A 27,183-nucleotide genomic window follows, 5' to 3' on the forward strand; every position below is an offset into this window, starting at 1 on the left:
AAGGGGTTGCTTCCTCTTTCCAAACTTCTTTTAATATATCCAAAATACCATGGAGTTGCCATCCATATAATAATTCAAATGGTAGGACATCCGTGGAGACTTGTGGGACCACTTGATAGGCAAACAATGCAAGGGAAATTAATTGGTCCCAGTTTCTTCCATCTTCACTGATCACATTGCAAAGCATCTGTTCCAGCATCTCAATTAAACCACCAGTTTGAGGATGATATACTGAGATTTTTAAATGCTTAATGTTGAGTAGTTTGGCTTCCTCCTTAGATGTTTCCAAGGTAAATGGCGTCCCATGGTGTGTTAAGACTTCTTTTGGGATGCCAACTTGTGCAAAGACCCCCATAAGTTTCTGTGTGAAAGCTTTAGAAATCACCTCTCCCAATGGGGATGCCTTTGGGATATTGGGGAGGTAATCGGCTATAATTAATATATATTTATGGCCTCTTGCTGAGGGTTCAATGGGTCCAACAATATCTACCCCTTGTCGCTCAAAAGGTATATCAATAAGCGGGAAAGGAACGATAGGAGCATGGGCCTTCCGAGGAATCTGTTTCAGTTGGCATTACATACATGAAATACAATGTCTAGGTAACTAAGTAGGCACCTAGGAGGTGGACTTGAGCTAACTCACAGACTTCTCACTGAAATGTCTGTGGAACTAGCAACAACTGTACCTCACTCTCATGCTCTGCTACCCAATAGAGCAGGTCACCATGTGACCCCATTCAACTGCTGGCTGTATATGCAGCTTGTGATGGTTTTTTCACCATAAATTACTAGGTCCAGTGTTTTATTAGAGGTGGAGTTTGTACTTTGGCTTATAATCACTGATCAGTCCCACCTGAGAATTACCAGATAGGTAGGGCTATATGGAGGAATATTTCAGACAAAATGAAATAAATAAATAAATGCGTAAATAAATAAAAGTACTGTGAAATGTGAGCATAAATAAATGTGTCATGAAATGAGAGCCTTAATAAATAAATATGTCATGAAATGAGAGCATAAATAAATAAATGTGTCACGAAATATGTTTTTCGTTGCTTATTTATTTATTTCATTTTGTCCGTAACATTCCTGCAAACCGTCATGAAATACGGCTTGAAATAAAACTGTCACTTTCACTCGTCAAAGTTGAGAGGGTGGGCTCTAACACGCCCTCTAGTTACTGATTGGTGAATCGATAGCACAAGAATGAATTAGAAAAATGCTTACTACTGCCGATGAAATGGATTCTGCCGAAGATATTACGTATTTCAGAGAGAGAATTGAAGATTTATCGGAAGAAATGACAATGTTGGCGGCCCTTTTAGACTCCGATATAGATTAAACTATTTTTGAAATTATCAAAGAACAGGTGGAACGGACTCTACTACACTCCAGTTCAGGTGACTCAGTTCCCTGCTCTGGACGTCCATCCTTTGACATTCCAGCTGAGTCAATAGAACACCTTCTGTTATGCGGTTTAAAAGTACGACAGATTGCAGATCTATATGGTGTATCGGAGAAGACGATCACAAGGCTTAATGAGCCAGTTTGATATACGGTAAACTGTAACGGCTGTATTAGTTTAGGTACTTTGAAATGGAATGCTCAAAGCAGCTCCAACTAATATTTATTGACTCAGCTGGAATGTCAAAGGATGGACGTCCAGAGCAGGGAACTGAGTCACCTGAACTGGAGTGTAGTAGAGTCCGTTCCACCTGTTCTTTGATAATTTCAAAAATAGTTTAATCTATATCGGAGTCTAAAAGGGCCGCCAACATTGTCATTTCTTCCGATAAATCTTTAATTCTCTCTCTGAAATACGTAGTATCTTCGGCAGAATCCATTTCATCGGCAGTAGTAAGCATTTTTCTAATTCATTCTTGTGCTGTCGATTCACCAATCAGAAACTAGAGGGCGTGTTAGAGCCCACCCTCTCAACTTTGACGAGTGAAGGTGACAGTTTTATTTCAAGCCGTATTTCACGACGGTTTGCAGGAATGTTACGGACAAAATGAAATAAATAAATAAGCAACGAAAAACATATTTCGTGACACATTTATTTATTTATTTATGCTATCATTTCACGATACATTTATTTATTAAGGCTTCATTTCATGATACATTTATTTATTTATGCTCACATTTCACAGTACTTTTATTTATTTACGCATTTATTTATTTATTTCATTTTGTCCGAAATATTCCTCCATAGGGCTACGCATGATAGCCACACTAATCTTTTGTGTAAGACCCTTATAATGATGCATTGGGCAGACCTATACTATACCATGAATACAGGTTAAACCGCTCAACCCGGATTCCCACTGTCACAAATATACACATTGATTCTGGCAGCAACATTTCTTTTGCTGCCCTTCTTTGATTGTGGAAATCTTGTGCCCGTTCACCACAACCACCTTATCCCATAGCAGAGATTGAGGATTAACAAAGCAACAGTAACTCTCTCCTCTCACTCAAGTGCAGTCCATAGGCTTGGCAAAGAGTGGGCAGTTGGGGATGGTATATCCCAGCTCCCCGCATTTGTAACAATGTAGAGTTGCTGTGTGTTTCTTCTTGAGGCGCAGCACCAGTTCCATATTGTGATGGGTGTGCTCAGGAGTGGCAACATGTCTAAGCCAGACTTTCTGAGTGCTTAACTTGTGAGGCGACGGCTGCTATCAGAGTCCATGGTCTTGTACTCTTTCCTCCAGGCTAGCCAGGTGTGAGAGGATCGGGGCTCCACCAAGAAGTTGCAAACAACCAACTCTATGATTGATTTGGCAGAGTTGACTTCTTTTTTTGGCTCACTCTGCCCTATAATTCATACGGCTGCAAATTATCTGGCCGCTCTGGGTCAAATGCCGATTCATTGCACACCTTCGCTTGCTGATCTGTAGTGATCTCATAACGTAGCAGCACATTGGCCTTTAGCACTCACCGGCCGCCTGCTCATCAAGGTCAGGCTCGCTGTGCTGGTATCCACAAGAATGATGCTAGTATATTTGCTCACTAGGAGCAGTCCCAGTGATGATGAGTACCGGTTCGTTCGAAACCTAAAAGAAAGGATTTAGTAGCATCATCTGGATGTGGTGGCAACAGTACTTGGGATGGTCTTATCTGGAGATCCTTCTGGAGAGCAACATAGGCTTGGCCACTTACCTTTACCTTGGCGAGCTGGGTCCTTTGTTGTTCCACCTGGACTTTTACCATCTGGATCCCTGCCACTTGGCTTTGACATCCTGGGGTTCAGACATCTTGAAATTCCATCAAGAATCCTGCCATTTATGCCAACAGTAAAGAGAATAAAAAAGCAAAGATATTTGGGGCAACTTGCAGCCAACTCTGTATATTTAAATGCACAAAATGTGAAAGAAAAAATGGTTTAAGTGTGCAAAAAGCAAATCTGCCCATTGTTGAACCAGTTAGACTGCCTAAAATGGTGTCATCTTGATTTAAGAGGCATTCTGGGAGGAAGAGGTGGGTTGAGGTGGTTGGACCCCGGAAGTGACGTCATATGTGGAACTGTGTCAATCTTGCTTTCTGCAGAAGGAGTAGAAGAGAGATTGTTATTGTACAGCACCACCACGTGTCTCAGCTTAGAATTACAATCACTCTAGCTCTTCAGCTTTTTCCCCATGTACACGCTTGTGACAACTACAAACGATTATCTTTCACATCTGATCAGCCACAGAAGACTAGTCAATCATATAAATATTATTAAATAACAGCATTAAAACATGTTTGTGCGGTGTAAAGAAGTGTCTACAAAGGTCTTAGAATGAAATAGTCATGTGAAAAAATAAGTACACCCCATGACTTTTTTTTTTATAAAAACGTGGACATATCAAGATTTGATCTTCATTTAAACAATATCTAAATAGGTGATATAACAAACATTAAACCACATTTATATTTTGTAGTCCATTTATGATTTAAATAAAATAGGTGAAGATTTTGTGTATGAAAAAGTGAACCCCTACATTTAGCACTTCCTTAAATACCTAAAGTTACAGTGAGATTCACAACATTAGGTGCAACTGATTAAAGAGGATCTTGAAGGAACATCTTATTTAAACTTCACACATATAGCTTATTTTGCTGAAGTATGTCATGACCATGGCTAGATAGAAGTGCTCTCTGAGGCCTTCAGAAAGAAAGTTATAGATGCCTATGAGTCTGGGAAGAGACTTGAAAATATCTTTTAGCAATTGAACTAAATTTGTTGAATATTGCAAAGTTACATTTTCAGTGTGTTTCTTCTGTCTTTCTTTATTGGTACTGTTTAAATAAATATTTGATCTTGATAAGTCCACATATGTTTAAAAGAAAAAAACATTTCATGGGTGTACTTTGCTTAGTTACCTTTTAGTTACCTTAGTTTTTTTTTTTAAACACATCCATCTGTGTATTAGTGTAACCAGATCTTAGAATGGATGAGTGACCATTAATTTTACCTAACAATTCTTATCGTAATGTCTTGAAAACCCAATTTTTCTGCTATGATTATAGATATACACACACTCACATTAGTCTTTTTCAGCATCTTCAAATTTGAAAAAAATCTTTGTTAGGCAAAGTTGTCAAAGCACACCTCATAATATAATACTGTACATTGTATTTTTAAGAATGTCGTCCTATATGTAATTATACTTATTTCATGTTGTTCTGATTGCAGAATTTGGCATGTGTGAAGATCTTCGGAAACTGGAGGTTGAAGGCCTACCCAGTAGAGAACTGTATGTGAAACGTAGGTATCTTTATATAGAATGTAAAATTCATAAGTACTGTATTTATTTTGTCACCATTTCATTTCTAATTAAAAGGTCAACTAAAATGTGTTCATAAGGTTGTTTGCCTGTGGTTGGTTTTTTTTTTATTAAATATATTGAAACAAGTACTTTCAGATTCATTTTAGAACAGCAATAATAAATTCTTGCTAAATTCTGAGGAAGCTCCGTATCATTCATCAGAAGTAAAAATCGAGATTAAAATTATGGAAAAGTACGGAAGCTCTGAACCGCACAGTGAAAAAAATTATGGGATAACCCTTATCTCGTACGTACGTACGTGAAAGTAGGTACACTTGGTATATTAATTGGCTAACTTATGATGTCATTGTGTTTACGGTAATGGGAAAAAAATAAAGACACCTTCTTTCAGTTTTATTACATATCAGAGGCACGGATGGTTATTTAACCTGATTGCCCCTTAAACAGCGGAGTCCGACTTGTTGCTAATATGGGAATGTGCAAACTTTGCTAAAAAAAATGACTTGTATCCGCATTTGGGTGTCAAAATCTAACTGCAGTCTCTTTTGTTACAGAACTGTAAAATGAAAGTGAGCCAAACTGATTTAACAATTTAGAGTTCAATATTACAATCAGTCTTGTGCCGTTTATATGAAGACCGATGTATGCTAAATTTAGCCTACTAGTCAATTTGACTATACTCGGGTTGGTCTGGGCAAAATTCAACTGCATTTAACAAAAATATATCTAAATATTACAGTGTGTGTATATGTATGTATATATATATATATATATATATATATATATATATATATATATATATATATATATATATATATATATATATAAATTAAAGAGATCCAAATCGATTTCACTCTTTAGAGTGCATTTTATATATCACAGTCAACTGAAAAAAAGTGTCTTCTTCGCATCACCGATAACAGGGCAAGTTAGTCAGTGAATTTCCTTAAGTTTGGGCTAAGAAAGTATTACCTGCCATTTAACTTAGGGATCCATCTTGTCAAATACGTGACAATGAAAATCCGCCGCAACACGATTTAGATCTCTGCTGTACTTTTAAAGATCGCAGTTCGTTTTTTCACAATGCAACGGGTGACCCAGTGTGCCAGGTTTGCCAGTGGATTTCACTAGGATATTCAAGTTTGGCTTTATAGCAAGGGTACTTTTCTTGTCTGAAAACGGCAGGAGTTACAGTGGCCCGATTTGGATTTAACTCTTTAGATGCACGTTAAATCACACAGTTCATTAGTTCAGATATGCGATTGAGTGTGCCAGGTTTACCAGAGAATTAAATTAGTGAACCCGCATTGAACTGGGTAAACTTCACATGCACTAAATACGTGAAATATGAATTCCTTTCGTAACTTGTGCGAATAACAAGCTGCGGGCTAGAAAGTAAATGGCTAACTAATGTAATTTCCTTTTACTATAAATTAGTGCATTGGTTAGTGGTGCTGCTTCGCGGATTTAACGATCTGGGCTTGAATGCATAGCCTGCCTTTATAAACTTGCCAATATTCATTTCTGTGGACTGTAATTGTGTGAAGAAAACATCAGACTGTTCAGTGATATGTCCCGTTTCCAGAAAATGATGTACAGTAGCACGCAACGGCATTTGGTGCTCATCTGAAAGTATTCGGCGCACACGCAATATTGGCAGGTGCGACTTTAAAGACCTGGTGCGCAGGCTATGGTAAGTGGTGGGTACGAGATAGTAAGTTGTACGCACCAAATTGTTTCCCAGGAAGAAACAAAACACCATATCTCCTCAGGTGCTCCGTACGAGTGTGCAGACGAATACCTGTAAACTAAACCCTTACCCTCCCACAAGCCTACTCTTAACCATAGTGTAATGGGGTATGCGATGGGCATTTCGTGACTGAAGTTCTGGGCATTACCTGGCGTAGGTATTGCATGCTGCTGTTAAACCCAACTCTAACCATCCCACACTCCTTTAATAAATAAAAGCCCATCCATCTGCTTTTTTATATCACATTTTTGTAATATTTTAATCTAAGTTTATCGCGTACGTACGTGAAAACATCTCGTACGTATGTGAAAGTATCTCGTATGTACATGAAAACATCTCGTACGTACGTGAAAACACCTCGTACGTACATGAAAGTATCTTGTACATACGAGATATTTTCACGTACGTATGAGATAAGGGTTATCCCATAATTTTTTTCACTGTACGGTTCAGAGCTTCCTTAGAAGTAATTAAAATGATCTAATTTTTATAAGGAACAGAATCTTATCTGCAAACATTGCCATCATACACCAGCCTTGGCACATTTTATGCTTTTAGGATATTCCACAATAAGATCATTTTAGGGCAAAATGTTGGTTGTTTGTCGAGCAGTATTGGTTGGTTCCCAATCCTCTATCTTTTTTTGGATTTAATATCAAATTGGGTTTAATATTATTTGATCTCTGATATTAGACCTCTTACATGTCAACTTACCTTGCTTAATTTCTAACCCACCCTCTATAAGACAATGGGAAAGCAGTGTTCTAAAATAATTAAGACTATAAAATAATCAAAACTTTTCTTACAAGAAGCAATGCACAGCTGCAGATTACACATTTTAAAAAGTAATTTTTATTTACATTATTATTGATATTATTTTGTTGGTCAAGAGTGTTTGAACCGTGACCTTGCCTTTGTTACATTTTAAGATGATAAATTAATATGTTTATTTATTTATTTTCGTCAAGTACTGATACAATCTTTAGGAGTTGAATACCACAATGAAAGTTTTATTTTGAACAAGGTCAAGTATTTGTTATCTACAATATAATATCATGGTACAAAAGTCCAGACTACATGGCTGCCCTTGAACTTTTTTCCCCTGCTTGCAGGAGTGAACCATCACTTACAAATTACAAATGTTTTTATTTGTAAATGTCTGTTATTAATGATAAGTTATCTGATAAATGAATGTTGGAACGATAAATTCTGGCCACTAAGCAATCTCTAAGTCTACAGAATATCTCTTACATTAAGCATTTCTATTGTAGGAGCACTTTTTTTAAAGTCTATAACATCTGTGAAATGTATCTCCCTTAATGCATTGGTTTAGATGTTCTGTTCAGAAGAAAGGTGGGTCAGGCACCAAAAAGAGAATATTGTGCATATTTCTTTTTAAAGCAGTTTTTCCACACACTCCAAATAAAGATAAGGCATGCATTTTTATTATTTATTATCCATTACTAACATATTTTGCTGTAGGTTGCAAATTCTTATACTTGTACAGATGTGTTACACACTGTTAAAAACTTACTTTTTAAATATTGTAAAATGTCAATACTGTGTACAAGGAATTCCAGCTTTTATAATAATTTCTGTACTTGTATCAGTCTGTGCTTCATTGATAAATTGGTCAGTTTCTGAAGGAAAGTTTTTGAATTAATACCCATGTATTTATTGGGTCAGTTGGTATTTAATTATATAAGTAAATATCTAATTGATAGTTATTGAACTAGAGTAATAAAATAAATCATGGCAGAAAGAAAAGGTTTCTTTTCTGATTGTAGTAGTAATTTGTTTGATTTTACATTTGCTTTTGTAAATCTAAACATTGTGTTTAGTGTAGCATCTCTGTTATAAAACCATTGTTTGATATTTAGCATCTCTGTTTTGAACTGTTCCAAATGTATAAAATAATTTGTGTGTCTGGATGTAAAATATAAAAGTAAGGCAGAAAATTATTTGCTTATTCCAGTATGGTTTGATAGCATGATAGCACTTTTAGCTGTTTTTTTTTTTTTTTTTAAATTCCCTGTTTTTGTACTTTTCTACTCTGGTTATGTAGACATTTTTATTGAACGTTATTTACTAAATACAATGTTACACTATTGTTCTAGCTTTGTAATGTCTTACTTATAGCCAGGTATTTTTGCTTTTAATTAATTGTTGTGGTGGTGTAAAAATTTTCAGATTGAAATGTAATGAAAGAGTAAACAAAACCTTAAATGACTTAAACCACTCAGCAGTGTGTTCATTTTGTACAGATATCTATTGAAACTTCATTTGTTGTGGTAATGTAAGAATTTATAATTCAGTCAATGGAAAGTGCAGCCTTCAAATGAAAGGGACACTTATGAAACTGAGCGTGTCAAAAACGGGATTTGAATTGTTGAAAAAGGTGGCAATAATTATGTTGCGGCAACGTTTCTGCTTTTGTACCATCATCATTTTTCCTTTTTTAATTTTTATTGGTTTGATCCCATGGTTTCCCACAGCTGTTTTACTACCTGTGATTTTCAGGATATGTTGTATGTAATATTACTAAAATATAAGGGTGCCAATAATGTTGGCTTCACCTCTTTTTGCTCAATGCCTGGGAAGTTCTCAGGTTATCTATCCAAGGAATTTATTAGTATTTGCTGTTTTAAATACTGTATATCATGCTGATAGTTATTTTTTGAGCTGGCAGTGTTCCCTGGTAAGGGAGAATGGATCCTTACAGATCCTGCACAAAAGATTTATGAACATTATACCCACTCTTCTTTTTTTTTTTTTTTATGGTTTTTGTCTTAAAGAAAGTGGGCTTATAATTATGTACGAGTAAACCTAAAATTGATAATTAATGGCATTCGTTTTTGGCTTCTAAATACAAAGTTAAAAACTAACTATACTTTACCAGTAAATTACTGTGTTTGTGGAAAAAACAGCAGCCTTTATGGAACTAAATATCACTGATATTTTAGGCTTTTAGAGAACAGTGATTCTCCTGCCTTTTAGCTACTGTATACAAATAAATTTGTCTCATTGATTTATATAAAAATCACAGCCTATGAATATTAGCAAAATATTGCAAAATAATTCTGTTTGGTAGATTAGTTGAGAGCTTGCTAATACCACATCTCTTAAAGTCTTGTGACTATATTTGCAATGTACAGGTGAGATTAGGGAGGTAAAGTTGTACTAGTAAAAGGAAATGCAAGAAAAGTAGTTATGCCCCAAAGACTAATATGCTGTTATTTTCAGTATGTTACAAGCCACAGGTTATTGCTTTATTGTATCTTTAAAACTAATCAAGTGACATAAATATTCTTTTAACAATTGATCATGGTTAATTTAATAAACACAGCAATTTCAATCAGGGAGGAATTATATTAAAATAAGGAAGTGTTGTCAGGTAAGGACAGTTTGTAGTTTTGATCAGTGTTTTCAACAAGTGTATTCCATTTTTCCTTTATATACTACTTTTCTGAATTTCTCCTTGGGATTAATCATTTTACCTAATCTAATAAACTAATATACATCACACCAAATTAGTACCTTCAAGGACAAACCTAACTTAAACAACAAACAAATGTGTTATTATCAAAATATTTACATAATTTTGTTTTCTTTACTTCAAAGCAACACTCCTATCTTCCTCAAACTGTCATTGAAATTTTAAAAGAAAAGTCACATCCGCACCTAGTATTTCAGGCATTCGTGGACTGTGAATTTGATATGCATTATAGCAGTTGATCTTTTTCATGTGGTACAGATTAGCAAAAGCAACAGCATCTCACTGGATTAAGTTGATTTAGTAAAATTCCAATTAGATTAAATCTGAACAATGTGTCTGGTCTGCTTTGTCGTCCAAAACTGTACAGTTAATCCTTCATGCATTTGGGGTGGTGCAATGAAAGAGCTAATTCTAGAAGATTCTGCCTTCTTTTGGAAATGGGGCACCTTTTTCTTTTGGTTAAATATGTGTATGCTGTATCCTAAGTTTTATACCTTTTACAGTGTTTTTGATATGGCAAAAAACAGTTAAAACAGATTTGCAATTTCTTTTGAATAAAGATTACATTATATCTTTATTAATGTGTCTGTGTAGGTATAAACCCCCGTGTAAAATCGGGACGTTTCATGAAGCTCCTCCCTGACTATGAGCACATGGACTACAGAGATGTTTACGCCCACTGTATGTACAGAGCATAAGCACGAGTGCTGTGGGTCCACTAGCATGTCATTCTTTTGCATGAAGCTTTTAATAACCTTTACATTTGTTGTATTTCACCCACACTACCAGGATGATTTGGCACTGAGAAAAGAATGTTCTTTAAAATATGTTTTAAATACACTCTTATTGATGGTTATCTGGGTTTTCTGATTTATGACTCCAAAACAATTTGATATTATTGTAGGTGAAAATGTAATCTTGTGACTTAGTCACTAATGCTTTGCTCTAAGTACTGGAAGATTCCTACCAGCTTGTGCTTAAACTTGGTTGCACTCCTAGCTGTTGCAGAAAGACTTGCAGAAACTCATATATTCATGAAGAGTAGTCAAGTCTTTACTGTTTTGTTTTTTTCTTTCAAAACAAATTGAAAATGTGTTGTTTTTATGTTTTAATGTAGATTTGGATTATTGTTTTGCTTAAATATAATAGACTTTAATTCAAACTGAGTTTGAATTGAGAACGTTTAGTGATTTTTTTTTTTTTTAGTCACAAATTGGTCAACATTTTTATATTATGAGCCATACAGTAAGTAAGAAAAAGAATGTTTTCCCTGTTAGTTAGAAGAAATACTTCTCATTCTCATTTTTAATATCTGAAATTTTGACATTAAGTGTTTTCTAGGTAGTTTTTGGGGATCACCCTCAAACTGAAGGATGTGTGATGCAAGATGCTAGAAAGCAAAGTACATTTCTATACATTAGAAATAGAAAACACAATTGGATACTGTACATGTAAATTTAGAAATAAAAAAGTATGTAGTTGAAGTAGTTAACATATAGTCATAATTTAGCTACTAATAAACACTGGTTGCCGGTAAAGTGTAATTATTGCAAAGTTTGTCTACTTGTGTGGACTTTTCTTAAGATATTTTTGTATATTGTTAAAATAGTGTTCAAATGAAGGATAGAGTGCAAGTAGATTGTCTGCATTGTAGGATTAATGGTTGTTAGTAGTTGGTTGTTGTTTTAGCCACATGCTCTTGTCGTTTAATGTGTGTAATGTATTCTCATAGTAGAAAAGTATACAAAATTTAAAATGTATGTATAAGTAAACCCCTTTGCCTTTTAGGTGTCTGGTATATCTCTGTAATGATTAGTATCTTAAATTACTGTAACATTATTGAAGAAGCCCATTACCAGGTGTTGTGTAACACTTCGCAGTAATATATATGTGTGGAATTAAGTAATAAAGCTGCAGAATTATCTGATAATGTATAAATGCATTATTTTATTTAATTTAGGTATACAGTATTACAGTAGGTTTTATTTGTACTTATTTATTTAGCAGCAGTGTATTCTAACTGGGTCATGATGATTGCCAAACAAACCTGTAGATTAGCAAAAAGAAGCTGTATTTGGAAATTTACCTGTTGGAGCAAAACTTTTTTTTTTGTTTATACATTAAATGTTTGTTTTAATGTAATAAAAATGGAAAAACATTAAAGTCTAGTCACAGTTTACATGTTACACTTTTCAGTTTTTTTGCTTTTTTTTTTTTTCTTCCTATTATAATCTTCAAAGTTTGGGCTTCTAACTTGCTGACTTTTTTCCAGTGTTATCCTGTTTTTTGCTTGGTGTGTTGTATTCACCTTTTCATCTACTTTTAAATTTAAAATGTAAAACATGCAAAACATAAAATAGAAAAGATAGTTAATCAAGATTTATGTGGTGTGGTGATTATCATTTGGCTGTCATTGTTTTATTCACACTGCATGGTGTCTTTTTGTTATGTAGATATTTGCACACATTGAAGTAACCTGTTTTTAATTAAATGAACACTTGTTTTTATATTTACTCTCATTACTTAATTTTATTCTCTTAGACTTTTTCTATGGCTGTGTTTTTTTTTTTTTTCATATCTTAAAAAAAAATGTTTGAGTTATAGTCACAGTTTGGTGGTATCATGTGCATTATTCTTTTAAAAAAATAAAACGATTCAATGAAAATAGTGCCCATTTTATGTTGCGTTTTGATTAAGCTCTATTCACTTTTTTCTATTTTGGTTTAACTTTAAAATATATTTATTATAATTGAAGATTTTAAATACTAACAGCTAAAATGAGTAGCTCAGTAATACTAACAGCTAAATAAGTAGCTCAGTAATGTGTGAGGACATTGGAGTAAAATCACATTTCCTCTGGATGAGGAGCCAGCAAATAAGTTTTGGGCATTACATTTTACATTTGTTTTGCAGACATTTTTATCCAAATCAGTTTTACAAAAGAGGTCATCATTATTGAGCAAACCTCTCTAATACTGTTTGGGGAAAGAGTGGTACAGAACAAGGTTACAGAATTGATCATTAGAAGTGAAGAGCGTAGAAGAAAATACAAACTACATGAGTAACAATTCCTAGATTACAAAATCTTAACCACATACAGTCATGGCCAAAATTATCAGCACCCTTGGAATTTTACCATAAAATGCACCTTTTCTCCCAGAAAAGTGTTCCTTTATGTGCATTGGAACAACACAAAAAAACCAGAAAAAAAGCCAAATCTGACATTTCACACAAAACTCAAAAACCGGCTGAACAAAATTATTGGCAACCTCAACTTAATATTTGGTTGCATGCCCTTTGGAAAAAATAACTGAAATCAAGCGCTTCCTATAACCATCAACAAGCTTGTTACACCTCTCAACTGGAATTTCTGACCACTCTTCTTTTGCAAACTGCACAAGGTCTCTCAGATTTGAAGGGCGCCTTTTTCCAACAGCAATTTTGAGATCTCTCCATAAGTGTTCAATCGGATTTAGATCCGGACTCATTGCTGGCCACTTCAGAACTCTCCAGCACTTTGTCTTCAACCATTTCCGGGTACTTTTAGAGGTATGTTTGGGGTCATTGTCCTGTTGGAACACCCATGACCTCTGACACTGGGCCCTACATTGCTCCCCAATATCTTTTGGTAGTCTTCAGATTTCATGATGCCTTGCATACAGTCAAGGCATCCAGTGCCAGAGGCAGCAAAAATCCCCAAAATATCTCAGAACCTCCACCATGTTTCACTGTAGGTACTGTGTTCTTTTCTTCGTAGGCCTCATTCCGTTTTCTGTAAATACTAGAATGATGAACTTTACCAAAAAGCTCTACCTTGGTCTCATCTATCCACAAGACGTTCGCACAGAAGGATTTTGGCATCCTCAAGTACATTTTGGCAAATTCCAGTCTGGCTTTTTTATGTTTCTGTGTCAGTAGTGGGGTCCTCCTGGCTGTCCTGCCATAGCGTTTCATTTCGTTCAGATATTGACGGATAGTTCGAGCTGACACTGTTGCACCCTGAATTGGCAGAACAGCTTGAATATGTTTTGAAGTTGATTGGGGCTGTTTATCCACCATTCGGACTATCCTTCGTTGCAGTCTTTTATCAATTTTCTCTTCCGTCCACGTCCCGGTAAATTAGCTACAGTGCCATGTGTTGTGAACTTCTTGATTATGTTGTTCACAGTGGACAAAGGAACATGAAGATCTCTGGAGATGGACTTGTAGCCTTGAGATTGTTGATATTTTTCCACAATTTTTGTTCTCCGGTCCTTGCACAATTCTGTACTCTTCTTTCTTTTCTCCATGCTTAGTGTGGCACACTGAGATACATAACAGAAAGGTTGAGTGAACTTTTCTCCATTTTAACTGGCATCAGTTGTGATTGCTATATTGCCAGCACCTGTTTCTTGCCACAGGTGAGTTCAAACAAGCATCATATGCTTGAAATAAAACGATTTACCCACAATTTTGAAAAGGTGCCAATGATTTTGTCCGGCCTATTTTTGGGAGTTCTGTGTGACATGATGTCAGATTTGGCTTTTTTTCTGTTTTTTTGTGTTGTTCCAATGCACATAAAAGAAATAAACATGTGTATACCAAAACACTTGTAATTGCAACAGTTTTCTGGGAGAAATGGTGCATTTTCTAGGAAAATTCCAGGGGTGTCAATAATTTCGGCCATGACTGTATATCAGTCAGACAGAAATTCACCAAACATGAGTCTTCAAACTTTTCTTAAAACACATTGAGGTCATCAGTCTTTTGAATGGATGAGGGAAAATAACTAGGATGTCTCCTGAGCTCCCATCACAGAAAGTATCAGATGTGACCCACTGGTAAACACCCGGGCAAGACCCAGAACAAACTTGTCAGTAAGGCATTATGTGGGAAATTCCTAGTAGGCGCTAGAGACTGTTACTGAGGATAGGATTGCTTGGTATGAGCGACCTGGCAGCGTCCTTATGGGTCATAGTTAAAAACAAGTTGTTTCAGTATTTAAAGATTTTGAGTGGCACCCACAAAATAATACATTTGTTTCCTTGGTGGTTTACTGCTATTTTGTCATTGAACAAGCTTCTTAATTGTGGTAAGATTCACCTTAATGAAAGGACAATTGTCTTTGTGCCTGTCAGGTTGCTATGTCTCTGTCATTCTAAGGCCAGGTTTATACTTCACGCGATGCATGCTCCAGCAGATGCACCTGCTACGCAAGCGTTTTACTGTTTATACTTGTGGTGTGTACTTTTACGTAAATCTGGAAGAATCCACCGGGTGGCAGTGCAAGATATTATCACGGTGAGAACAGGTTCAGCTTCACTGTGTTGTGAATTGCCTGGAACACCCATTAAATTCTGATGACACCTTACTGCAATATCACTGAAAAGTATGTTTAATGATTAAATCCATCAATCCAGGGATGTGCCCATTCCAGCTAGCATTGGGCATGAGGCAGAAACAATCCCTAGACAGGGCATCAGCTCATTGCAAGATGAATACAAGCACTCGCATACACTAGCGTCATTTTAGTGTCACCAAATCTGCATATCTTTGGAAGGAAACCGGAGCACACTCTGGAAACCCAGCAGGAAAACCTGTAAACTCCAGGCAGGGAATACCAGCGATGTGACTTCCTGCGAGAGAGCAGTGCTACTGCGCCACCACCGTGTCACTCCCATGTGTGTAATTATTAACAGTGTTCATTATTTGAACAAAATTAACGATTTATCTGTAAAATGTAACATACATACTTTAATGCATTTCATCATGAAAGTGATATCAAGTATACATCTAAGAATTCTAAATCTGCAGAGTTGGAATATCATACATTTAATGTATTCTGTGTGGTGATCTATTGCATTTGCCAGTGCTGTCAGGTTAAGAGGAAGCCCCGGAAAAAAAAAGACGGCACAAAAGATGGTATGCAGCGCTTGAATATAAAAGCACCACAAATGCATCTATATATTGGCATTTTACTTCACCTCATCGAGCCATTTATCAAACATCAATCCCGTAGGATTTACATAGCGGCTTTCTGCCACATGTAAATAGTAAACAGAGACTTGGATGTCACCTTCCAATGTTTCTCATACTGCTACCCACGGCTTTTTGCCGGTACTGCAACTTGTACATGCGTCACGTTCATTTCTGAGGATGTGCTCAGAGTACACGTCCAATGAATGCGTGGCAGCCATGATGCGCACTCGGTTCTGAGCATGAAGTATAAACGAGCCCTAATGGATGGCGCAGCACAAACATCTTCGGTAATGAAATGCTTTTCATTTTTTTTTTTTACTCCAATAGATGGCGTATTACAAACATATTAACACTGCTTTTATGCATCCCATGCCAAATGGCATATAACAGAGATATAAGCATTGCATGATGCACTGCAAATGTTAGTACTGAATTCTACATTGATTACTTAGATATCAGCATGTCTTAGATAAATGTTTATCTAAAAGGCTGTCATTACAAAATACACTTTATCAGACACTCTTTTTCCAGTTTAATGACATTTATCAGAATCTGATCAGAAATAAACGTATACTATCTTTATAAATGTTGGTTTATTTTCTCCACTTTACCCCCAACTGGAGTTTTTTTTTTTCCTCTGCTTCCTGGCTATTTGACCATAGTTTTTGCTATCAAGCTGAACATTTTGATTCTCGACTGATTTATATAACCTGTTGTTCAGTTTTTACTTCATTTTGTAATTGTTTAGGTATTATTATTGTAAAGCACTTCCATCTACTTTCATGTATACAAAATGTAATATAAATGTAGAAATTTTATGACATGACAACAGCAACCACTTTACATATACTGTATATATACTGTATATACTCGCGTATAAGTCGAGTCTTTAAACCCGAAAAATCAACCATAAAATCAGACCCCGACTTGTGCGCCCATTCAAAAATGCAACCCTAAATTTTTAATTTATTTTTCTTAATACATCTTGCTTTCTCCAATCTCGCACCAGTTTCTCAGACACATTGAATTTTGCTGCGGCAGCGGTTACCAATTTCTTTAACCACTTCAGTGACTTTTAATTTAAAACCAGCTTCATATTTTCTTCTGATTGAACGCTCCATCGTAGGTAAGGGATGCTCTTATGATAAAGGTGTATGAGGGTGCAAGATACAAACAACACAAAACAGTGCAAATGTCGCTTCGGAATAGTTTGGGTATTACTGTGTGGTCACATAGGCATAATACATAGGAAAGAAAAAAAAAAAAAGGCAGTGTGCTCCATGGTTACTCTCTCAGGTGGGCGTTAGCATATCATAATCTCTTGGGCCAATAGCGTGAGTTTTTCGCATTCAATTTATACGACTGACATTATAAAATACTGGAAATTATACAGTAAAATCAAGCCCTGAATTAAACGTGAATATATTCGGTACACATATATATATATGTGTGTGTGTGTGTGTGTATATATACAGTGGTGTGAAAAACTATTTGCCCCCTTCCTGATTTCTTATTCTTTTGCATGTTTGTCACACAAAATGTTTCTGATCATCAAACACATTTACCCATTAGTCAAATATAACACAAGTAAACACAAAATGCAGTTTTTAAATGATGGTTTTTATTATTTAGGGAGAAAAAAAAAATCCAAGCCTATATATATATATACATATTAACATTTCCAGCTTATAATTGCCTGAAGAGTTGTACTCAGATGTGCAGTTTCCCTGCCCTGTCTGTATTTATAGGAAGTGCGGTGCATTTCTTTGATTCATGAGGGTAATTCTTTTTATGACAATTTTATCATGTAAAGCATACTTGTAACAGGAATAAACAGGACACAGTACCTTTATAGAATAGTTTAAAGATGCATGCAAGTGTTGTATATCTCAGCAGTAACTTGAGAACCTTTAAAGGGCTACTGACATTAAAGTTCATTTCTATTGGCAAAAACCAAGAAGCATGGATATAAATATACCCATCCTTCAGATAAAAACACAAAAGGAAAATCTTGTAGCATTTTGCAGTTTCTTTAAAATTATGTGTACAATAATCCATCACAACATTCCAGACCACTCTTCATCATATTTTAGTTTTGGTTACTTAGTTTCATTTCAGGTATGTATTTATGAAAAGCTGCAAATTTGTAAATCAAAACAATAAGGAATGTTACAAGATTTAATACAATAAAAAAGTAAAATCCTTCTTATTCTGAAGAAGACTTACAGATATGGTAAAATAAGACTGGAAAGAACATTTGAGACCTGTATCTCGTGGTGGAAATCACAGGATCTGTGAGCTTTTAACATCTATGTCGGGTGGTTCAAAAAGTGGTTCAAAATAAAATACAGTACATTTATAAACCTCTTTCAAGGGTCAAAACACTTAACTGTAGAAACAATCTCGCAGAACCCCAAGAATCTAACTCATAAACCTGGAATGTTGTGTCACTCTTTATCTTCATCCACTCATTGTTCTTGTATGTTTTATTTGTGTCTTTGTGACATATTTCCAGAGCTCAAGATAAAAGGAAGAGCATGCCTTATGCTACAGTCGCATGCTATCAGACAGATGAGAAATTTAACAGAGAGAGGTGTGAATGAAAGAGTATAAATGTTGACATTTGGAATGTTGTTCGTATGATAGGAAATTTGGACGAACATCTAAACAGAAAATATGTTACATACTCTATATAGTGCACACAATACACTATATACGACAGCAAGTCACACAAACTTCCCACTTAAGACTTTGTGCATTATTGATCATTTCTAGTTAAAATGTTTTCTGCTGGAGCTGTGGAAACTTTGAGTTGTTTTTATTTTAGTTTTGCCAGTAGGTCATTAAAACAGCTGGTTTTGTTATTCCTTTCTCTTGCCTTAATCTCTCACACTGATGCAGTCAAGGGACCCTTTGCTGATGTAGTAATGTAAATCAATAGATAGGAGTATATGCTTATATTTTTGCCATAAATGGGCCTCATTCATTTGGAAATGTGAAAAAAAAATTATCAATATGTGCCAGTTTTCCTTTTTAATAAAAATTACGTTTTTGCTTTTGGAATTTCTTTTAAACTTCCCAGCAACACTGATTTAATATCTATAAATTAGTTTCCTTGATTAAGTACCTTACCAGGCTTTCTAAGTAAGCAGACTAGCAAATGATAATTAGGAAATCATATAATTTTATAATGGATGCTAAAATTATCTGATAAAACTATTAGTAATAAAAATGGTGGGTGTGCTAAGTAGGATTTAATGAATGTACAGTACAATTTACAACTGGGAAGTTGCAAATAATATGAATTTTGTTTATTTCTAGTATTACTATTGTCTCTCTTATTTTCAGTGCTGTTTCCTTACCGACACATCCTCGGTTTATGGCAACCCGACATTGGACCTTATGGAGGACTTCTCAATGTTGTGGTAAGAGTGATTAGGTTAAATAATTTGAAGCCATTATCCATCCATCCATCCATTATCATACCCGCTAAATCCTAACTACAGGGTCACAGGGGTCTGCTGGAGCCAATCCCAGCCAACACAGGGTGCAAGGCAGGAAACAAACCCCGGGCAGGGCGCCAGCCCACTGCAGATGAAACCATTATTTTAATTACTTTTTCTGAAGTAACTATTTTACTCTACCGAAAAGAAAGTATTAAATGCTGAAAATCACTACAAATACTGTTACATCAACATTTCATCTTGAGTTTTAACCCTTTTTTTTCCTGTTGAATTGTAACTTGGTATGGTATGAAAGACTTTACAAAATTTATAAGAGTGTTACTCAAGGTTAAAGTCAATTTATAATTTGACATGATATGATAAACGTATATGTAGTTAAAAGTAGTATTCATATTCGGAGGATGTTGTACTCAAACCCTTTACAAAACTAGTCTTTTCACATTAGTTTGTTTCTAATTAATTAAAGTATAACTTCTAGGAGAATATCGTACAATGTTCAGTTTAAAATGTGGCATCCATTGAGTGATTGAGTGTTCCATTTTAATCTGGGTACAATTTATCTTACATTCTGCACAGTAGGATCTGAAATCCCTTGCAAAAAAATGGTGTGTTCATAAAGTGTAATGCAAAGCTAGACACTTACTCCTTTAGTACTTAACTTAAAAAGTTAGGTTACAAGCTGGGCTTGAGGAACAGTGTGAAATCAGCTAAGCATGTTTATTAAATTTGGACCACTTTAGTAAAAATTATTCTGTATTCAGACTTAAAATATATTGGTATTAAAGTAGCTGTACACAAGCATTGCAAAATGTTTCATGAGACATGTTTATCTCATTATCTCAAAATGTTACTCCTTGTGATAATTGCAGCAGCAGGAAGGCTGGTCAGCTCAGACATCCCTGTCCCCCGCTGTAGATTCCAACTGTTCTCAGGGAATTTTCTTTTTGGTCCTTAGCCATTCGGAATATAATCTATGCAGTATGTCTTGGGTCTGCTGTAGTGTCTCTGCCAAGTAGGAGTGCTCTTACAACATGTCCATATTGCCTCAGCTGGCTACTCTTGAGCAGTGACTGTACTCTGAGGCTGTCCCAAATAGCTGAGCTTTTCATCCTATCACAGAGTGACCGCTCACAGTCCCTGCAAAGAAACCTCATATCTGACGATTATACTTGCAATCTCATTCCTCCAGTCAGTACCTACAGCTCATGACCATAGGTGATAACAGATATAAATTGACTGGTAAATCAAGAGCTTTGTCTTTTAACTCGTCCCTGGTTCACCACCACAGATTGGTACATCGCCAAAGAAGCAATTGTCACTGTTCCAATCCTTTTGTCAGTCTCGCACTCTCTTCTTCCATCACTTGTAAATAAAATGCCATGATACTTGACATCATCAACAAAGAACACTTGCCCCATCCCATGTAGAGAGAGTGCAATTCACTTTTCCAAAAGTGAACCATGAATTGGAGGTGCTGGTCCTTATCCCTGCCGCTTCAAACTCGGCAGCAAATCACTCAACTGTTTGCCCACGGTCACATTCAGATAAGGCAAAGAGAAGAACGTAAAACAATGACGCAACCTCTAAATTTCTTAGCTGGACACTCTGACATCCTTGGTTGTCCTTCTGGCCTTTCTATAAAAATCACAAACAGGAGCTGTGACAAAACACAGTCTTGACAAAGTCCAACAGCCATAATGAGCAAATTCAACTTTATGCCAAGTATTCAGGCATAGCTCTTACTATGTTCATATGGCAAATGAATACCACTCCAGAGTGGCTCCATTATTCCATATTCCTGCAACACTCCCACAACACGTGCAGAGGGGAATGGTCATATGCTTTTATTCACATGTACAAAGCACATGTAGACTTCCAATCAACCTCCAGTAAGTGTGCCAGGGAGACGAGTTGATCTACTGTTCCACTGCCAGGACAGAATCCACATTGTTCATCCTTTGTCTTAGGCCCAGCCATCAGAAGGAGTCTCTTCTCCAGTACCCTGACATAGGCCTTAATAGGGAGATTGAGGAGTCCATTGCAAACCTGTCTAAAGTATCTTCACCAGGTTGACGTTTCTCAAAGTGGTCCTTCTGTCGCTCAACAGATTTCCTCAAATGAGGTCAGCACATCTTCATTCAGCTTAAAACTGTCCGGGCAAGGTCACGCCTCAAGGCCATCCAGTAGTTTTTCTCTATATATAATAGATAGATAGATAGATAGATACTTTATTAATCCCAAGGGGAAATTCACATAATCCAGCAGCAGTATACTGATACAAAGAAACAATATTAAATTAAATAGTAATAAAAATGAAAAGAATTAAAATAAAATTAATGTTCGCATTTACTCCCGGGTGGAATTGAAGAGTCGCATAGTGTGGGGGAGGAACGATCTCCTCAGTCTGTCAGTGGAGCAGGACAGTGACAAAAGTCTGTCACTGAAGCTACTCCTCTGTCTGGAGATGACACTGTTAAGTGGATGCAGTGGATTCTTCATGATTGACAGGAGTTTGCTTAGTGCCCGTCGCTCTGCCACAGATGTTAAACTGTCCAACTTTAATCCTACAATGGAGCCTGCCTTCTTAACAAGTTTGTCCAGGCGTGAGGCGTCTTTCATCTTTATGCTGCCACCCCAGCACACCACCGCGTAGAAGAGGGCACTCGCCACAACCGTCTGGTAGAACATCTGCAGCATCTTACTGCAGATGTTGAAGGATGCCAACCTTCTCAGAAAGTATATTCTGCTCTGAGCTTTCTTACATAGAGCATCAGTATTGGCAGTCCAGTCCAATTTGTCATCCAGCTGCACTCCCAGATATTTATAGGTATGCACCCTCTGCACACAGTCACCTCTGATGATCACAGGGTCCATGAGGGGCCTGGGCCTCCTAAAATCCACCACCAGCTCCTTGGTCTTGCTGGTGTTAAGGTGTAAGTGGTTTGAGTCGCACCATTTAACAAAGTCTTTGATTAGTTTCCTATACTCCTCCTCCTGCCCACTCCTGATGCAGCCCACAATAGCAGTGTCATCAGCGAACTTTTGCACGTGGCAGGACTCCGAGTCATATTGGAAGTCTGATGTATATAGACTGAACAGGACCGGAGAAAGTACAGTCCCCTGCGGCGCCCCTGTATTGCTGCACACAATGTCAGACCTGCAGTTCCCAAGACGCACATATTGAGGTCTGTCTGTAAGATAGTCCACAATCCATGCCACAAGGTGTGAATCTACTCCCATCTCAGTCAGCTTATCCCTAAGGAGCAGAGGTTGGATGGTGTTGAAGGCGCTAGAGAAGTCCAAAACATAATTCTTACAGCACCACTGCCTCTGTCCAGGTGGGAGAGGGATCGATGAAGCATATAGATGATGGCATCCTTTGCTCCCACCTTCTCCTGGTATGCGAACTGCAGAGGGTCTAGGGCGTGACGGACCTGTGGCCTCAGGTGGTGAAGCAGCAGCCGCTCCATGGTCTTCATCAGATGTGACGTCAGAGCAACAGGCCGGAAGTCATTCAGCTCACTAGGACGTGATACCTTTGGGACAGGAGTGATACAAGATGTTTTCCAAAGCCTCGGGACTCTCCCCTGTTCCAGGCTCAGGTTGAAGATGCGCTGTAGAGGACTCCCCAGTTCCAACGCACAGGCCTTCAGCAATCGTGGCAATACACCATCTGGACCCGCTGCTTTGCTGGCACAAAGTCTTTTCAGCTCTCTGCTCACCTGGGCTGCTGTAATTGTGGGTGGGGATGTCTCACCTATGCTGGTATCAGCAGAAGGATGGTTGGAGGATGCAGTACTCCGAGGTGAGCGTGGGTTACTGTGATCAAACCTATTAAAGAAGTAATAAATAAATTTTCTCTATAGCCTCCAAACTCTCCATAAACAAAACAGACCAAACAAGTTGTTGACATCTAGACCAGCATAAGAAGGAAACCATAAAGTAACAAATAAGTGATCATGGAAATACAATGGTTGAAGTAATTGCAAAAAAAAAAAAAATAGTGCAAGTGTACAGTAAAAGGTATCTAAAATGGATTTAAAAAAATTTCCTTTGGTGAATAGTAGGACAAAAAATACATTTCAGTGTGTGCAACACCACCAAAGTGCCAGTTGGTGAATGTTCCAGTGAAGTTCAAATGTTTGGCTAAGTACTGTACAATATTTGTACTGGGCTGTTTAATTATACTTTAGCATAAAAGGATTTATTGATTTCGAACATCTTATCTTTAGCAATAAACACAAGGAAAAATAAAATTCATTGTATGGATTATGCCTTGTCTATGACTTTTTCCTCAGTCACTGATGCTGCACTGGTTAGTTCAAGCAATGACACAAACTCTGCAGCTGTACAACTAGTTGCAGTGTATACTCAGGGTGAGTGCCACCATTAAGGCGAGTTAGGCATTTGCCTGTGGTGCAGACAAATAAGGTGGGGGAACCCAGCTGTACAGGTTAGCTACCGAACAGTCGGTTTGTGCACTAATTAGCTTGGCCTAGGGAGCAAAATAACCTAGCACCAGCCGTCAAAAGAGATTGGTCTTCTACCAATACAGAGGGCAGGAGTCTAGAAGATGGGGGTATGGCTGTGCCAAATTGGAGTTGTGTCAAGATGTTTCTCGACCCTTCACAAGAGCACTTAATACGAAGGGACTTAAAGTAGGGTGGCATGACTTTAATTTCAAGGTAGTAAACGGAAGAACAGAGAAGGATCTCTTGGACACCCTGTTGAATTCAATAGGGAAACGGTGGGATGATGTAACCCCTCAGTTCTCAACCTTTTTCGCGATTGTACCCCCAAAGGGTGTAAAAGTATGTTTGCGGGTACCCCTCGCGCATAAGTTCATGCATAAAAGTACTCATTTTCATAATAACATGTGCTTACCTTTCTAATACGATACTTGGGCTTGTTTTTGTGCCATCAAAGGTTTGATGCGAGGATGGATGCTGGTTACAGCTAGTATAACATCACCTTCAGGCTGGAGCCGGTGTCGTTCTTTAGTTTTTATTGCGGTCAAAGCCGAGAAAGCACTTTCACATAAATATGTCAATGGAAAAGGCAACAATGCTGACAACGCTGCATTACTCATTACTTCGTATTCTTGACGCACACTGTGCCAGAAATGTCCCCACGTTGCTGTCCATTCTTGCTTTCAAAGTTCTGTCCGGCGCAAGTTCAAATAATTTCTCTTTCATTTCATCAGGAAGTTCTGCTGTCTCAACATTGTTTTCACAAAAAAGATTAAAAATCCAGTTGTTCTGCACCATCCATTTCGATTTCAGGAAAATATCGGATAATTTTGTTTTCTAGATTCTTCAAATGATCGATGATCAATGCTTTGATATTAGAAAAGCTTGAAAGCTTGATGTTTGACTCTTCACAAAAACATGAAATTGTTGGGAAGATTGCAAGATGTCCAGCAGAAATTCTGTTTTTCCAGTAGATAACTTTTTTATGAAAAGCTCGCATGTTGTCAATGGAAGAAAATATGTTGCTGTTATGTCCTTGAAGTTTCAATTTCAATTCATTGATTTTTGCAAATATGTCGGAAAGATATGCAACTTTGCATAACCACTGCTTGTCCTCAAAGTGCATTACAAAAGCAGATTTCTGATCTTTAAGAAAGACGTAAATTTCGTGTCGGAGCTCAAATAACCTGTTCAAAACTTTTCCATGAGACAGCCACCTGACTTCGGTATGCAAAAACAAAGTTTCGTGTTCCGAACCCATGTCCTGGCAAACAAGTCGAAAGAGCCGAGAGTTCAGAGCATGTGACTTGATAAAGTTCACAACTTTGACCACAGTGTTCAGTGTCTCATTGAACTCCACGCTTAAGTGTTTCGAAGCAAGTGATTGTCAATGAATAATGCAATGATTCCATTGTACTGATGGATTTTTCCCTTTCACCAACGCTTTCAAGCCACCGCGGTGGCCTGTCATGTTAGCTGCACTATCTGTGCACACAGAAACATACCACATCCAAGTCCATGAGCGGCGAGACACTTTGAAAGAATTCTGAAAATCTCTTGTGCTGTTGTTTTTCCCGGCAAAGCTTTGCAAGCTAACGCTTCTTCTGAATGTCCCTTCACCTGATCAACATACCGAACAAAAATCATCAACTGAGCTTCATTTGATACGTCTGTCGACTCATCCAGTTGTAATGCAAATTGTTTTCTGAGTTTGATCTGCTCACAGACTTGCAGGATTACATCGTCAGCCATTTCTCGAATTCTCCTTGACACAGTATCATCCGAATGTGGGATAGTTTTCACCGTATCGACTGCTTTCTTGTCTATCATTATTTCTGCAATTTTTAGTGCTGCAGGAAGTACCAACTCCTCAACAATAGTATGAGGTTTCCTTGTTTTTGCTACCAAAAGACATACTTCATATGAGGCGCACAAATCTTTCTCGGACGTATGCAGATATCCATGAAATATTGCGGTGCCTTTCATCATACTCTCATGTTGCCTCTTGAAATATTCCAGCAGTTTATCTTTCAATTCCGCATGCTTGGTTTGCAGGTGTCTCTTCCGAAGCGACGGTTTCATGCTGTGATTAGACAGAGTTTCGTTGCATATGACACAGAGTGGAAGTGGATGGTCCGCACCATTGCTGACAAAACCGTAGCCTAAATATTCTGCAGAATATTGTCGTATTTTTCTGCCCGCAAATGAATCTTCTGGTAGCTTCTTATCTTGCTGTTGCCGCAGCCATTTTTGAGAAATTCCTTGGCTTGTCTTATCAGGTGATGACCTAACACCTTCCGAATCACTCACTTTCGCAAACGCGAAAGTACCACTTCCCTTCCATTTCACTAAAAACCGGTCCATTTTTGGGGTTCCCCGCCAACAATGCGAACACAAGCGTTATAACCACCTTCAACTCCTTTGTTGAACTGAAGAGGTTGACTCTCTTAAAAGCTACCACCCCACTGGGGACGCGACTCGCGTGTTGCCCCCAACCTATTGCTTGTAAGCCTAGCAACAGCAGAAATTTTTTATTTTTGGAACCTTAATCCCCTTGACATGCCTCACCACTTTCCGAAGCAAATCTACTCCATGCTATAGTATAGCTGCACTCTTGAGCGTGTTTTGTTGATGAGTCACACAGCGAACTGGCAACCTTCTTCAAACTCTTTGGTTGTTTTGTGTTTAAAAATTTTAACTAAAGCATTGAAACTGACTGAAACAATCATTACATTTTCTTTTTTTTTCCTACTTTTGAGTGTGAGATCGAAACAGAAGGAAAATTTGAAAAAAAAAACGCAAAATTATATGTCATTACGTACCCCTGCATAACCCTCCCCGTACCCCTAGCGGTATGCATACCACCGGTTGAGAACCATTAATGTAACCAGCTGCATATTGGTCGGAGGGTAAATAACCAATGGTATTATTTTAGGTCTGGCAAAAACATCCTGCCCTCAAACTTATTACAGAGCAAAGTGGATTGCTTACCATTGTATAGAAAGGCAGACCAATGAGCTGTAACTCCTGAACAATATTTTATGGATGAGATAGAAGGTGTGTAGCACTAACACAGTTAAAAATAAGGACTAATAGTAATTGCCAGTCTGGAAAGAAATACAGTGGAAGAAAGGACCAGGAGGAAAGGGATTCTTTGACACTCTTAAAATTGCAATGTTAATTAGATGCTGAAATATTTTGCATGGGAGGAGAAATTTCGATATCCAAATATTTTAATGAGTTAGCCAAAGAGACATACAGAGGAAAAACTGACTTG

General features: G+C 37.2%; 1 protein-coding gene across 2 annotated transcripts in view; it reads left to right on the top strand.

The window, feature by feature from the left end:
• fbxo31 (F-box protein 31) overlaps positions 1-27,183 on the top strand; it is a 92,439-nt gene that overhangs the window by 11,774 nt on the left and 53,482 nt on the right. Inside the window, exons 2-4 of one of the 2 annotated variants that reach the window (XM_039763538.1) lie at positions 4,676-4,747; positions 10,610-10,696; positions 19,322-19,398. In XM_039763538.1, coding sequence (XP_039619472.1) covers positions 4,676-4,747; positions 10,610-10,696; positions 19,322-19,398 — 236 coding nt within the window. The remainder of the gene's footprint in view (positions 1-4,675; positions 4,748-10,609; positions 10,697-19,321; positions 19,399-27,183) is intronic. The other variant, XM_039763539.1, reaches the window with a different exon arrangement.

Source organism: Polypterus senegalus, chromosome 9 (assembly GCF_016835505.1).
Source record: "Polypterus senegalus isolate Bchr_013 chromosome 9, ASM1683550v1, whole genome shotgun sequence".
Classification (NCBI taxonomy): domain Eukaryota; kingdom Metazoa; phylum Chordata; class Cladistia; order Polypteriformes; family Polypteridae; genus Polypterus; species Polypterus senegalus.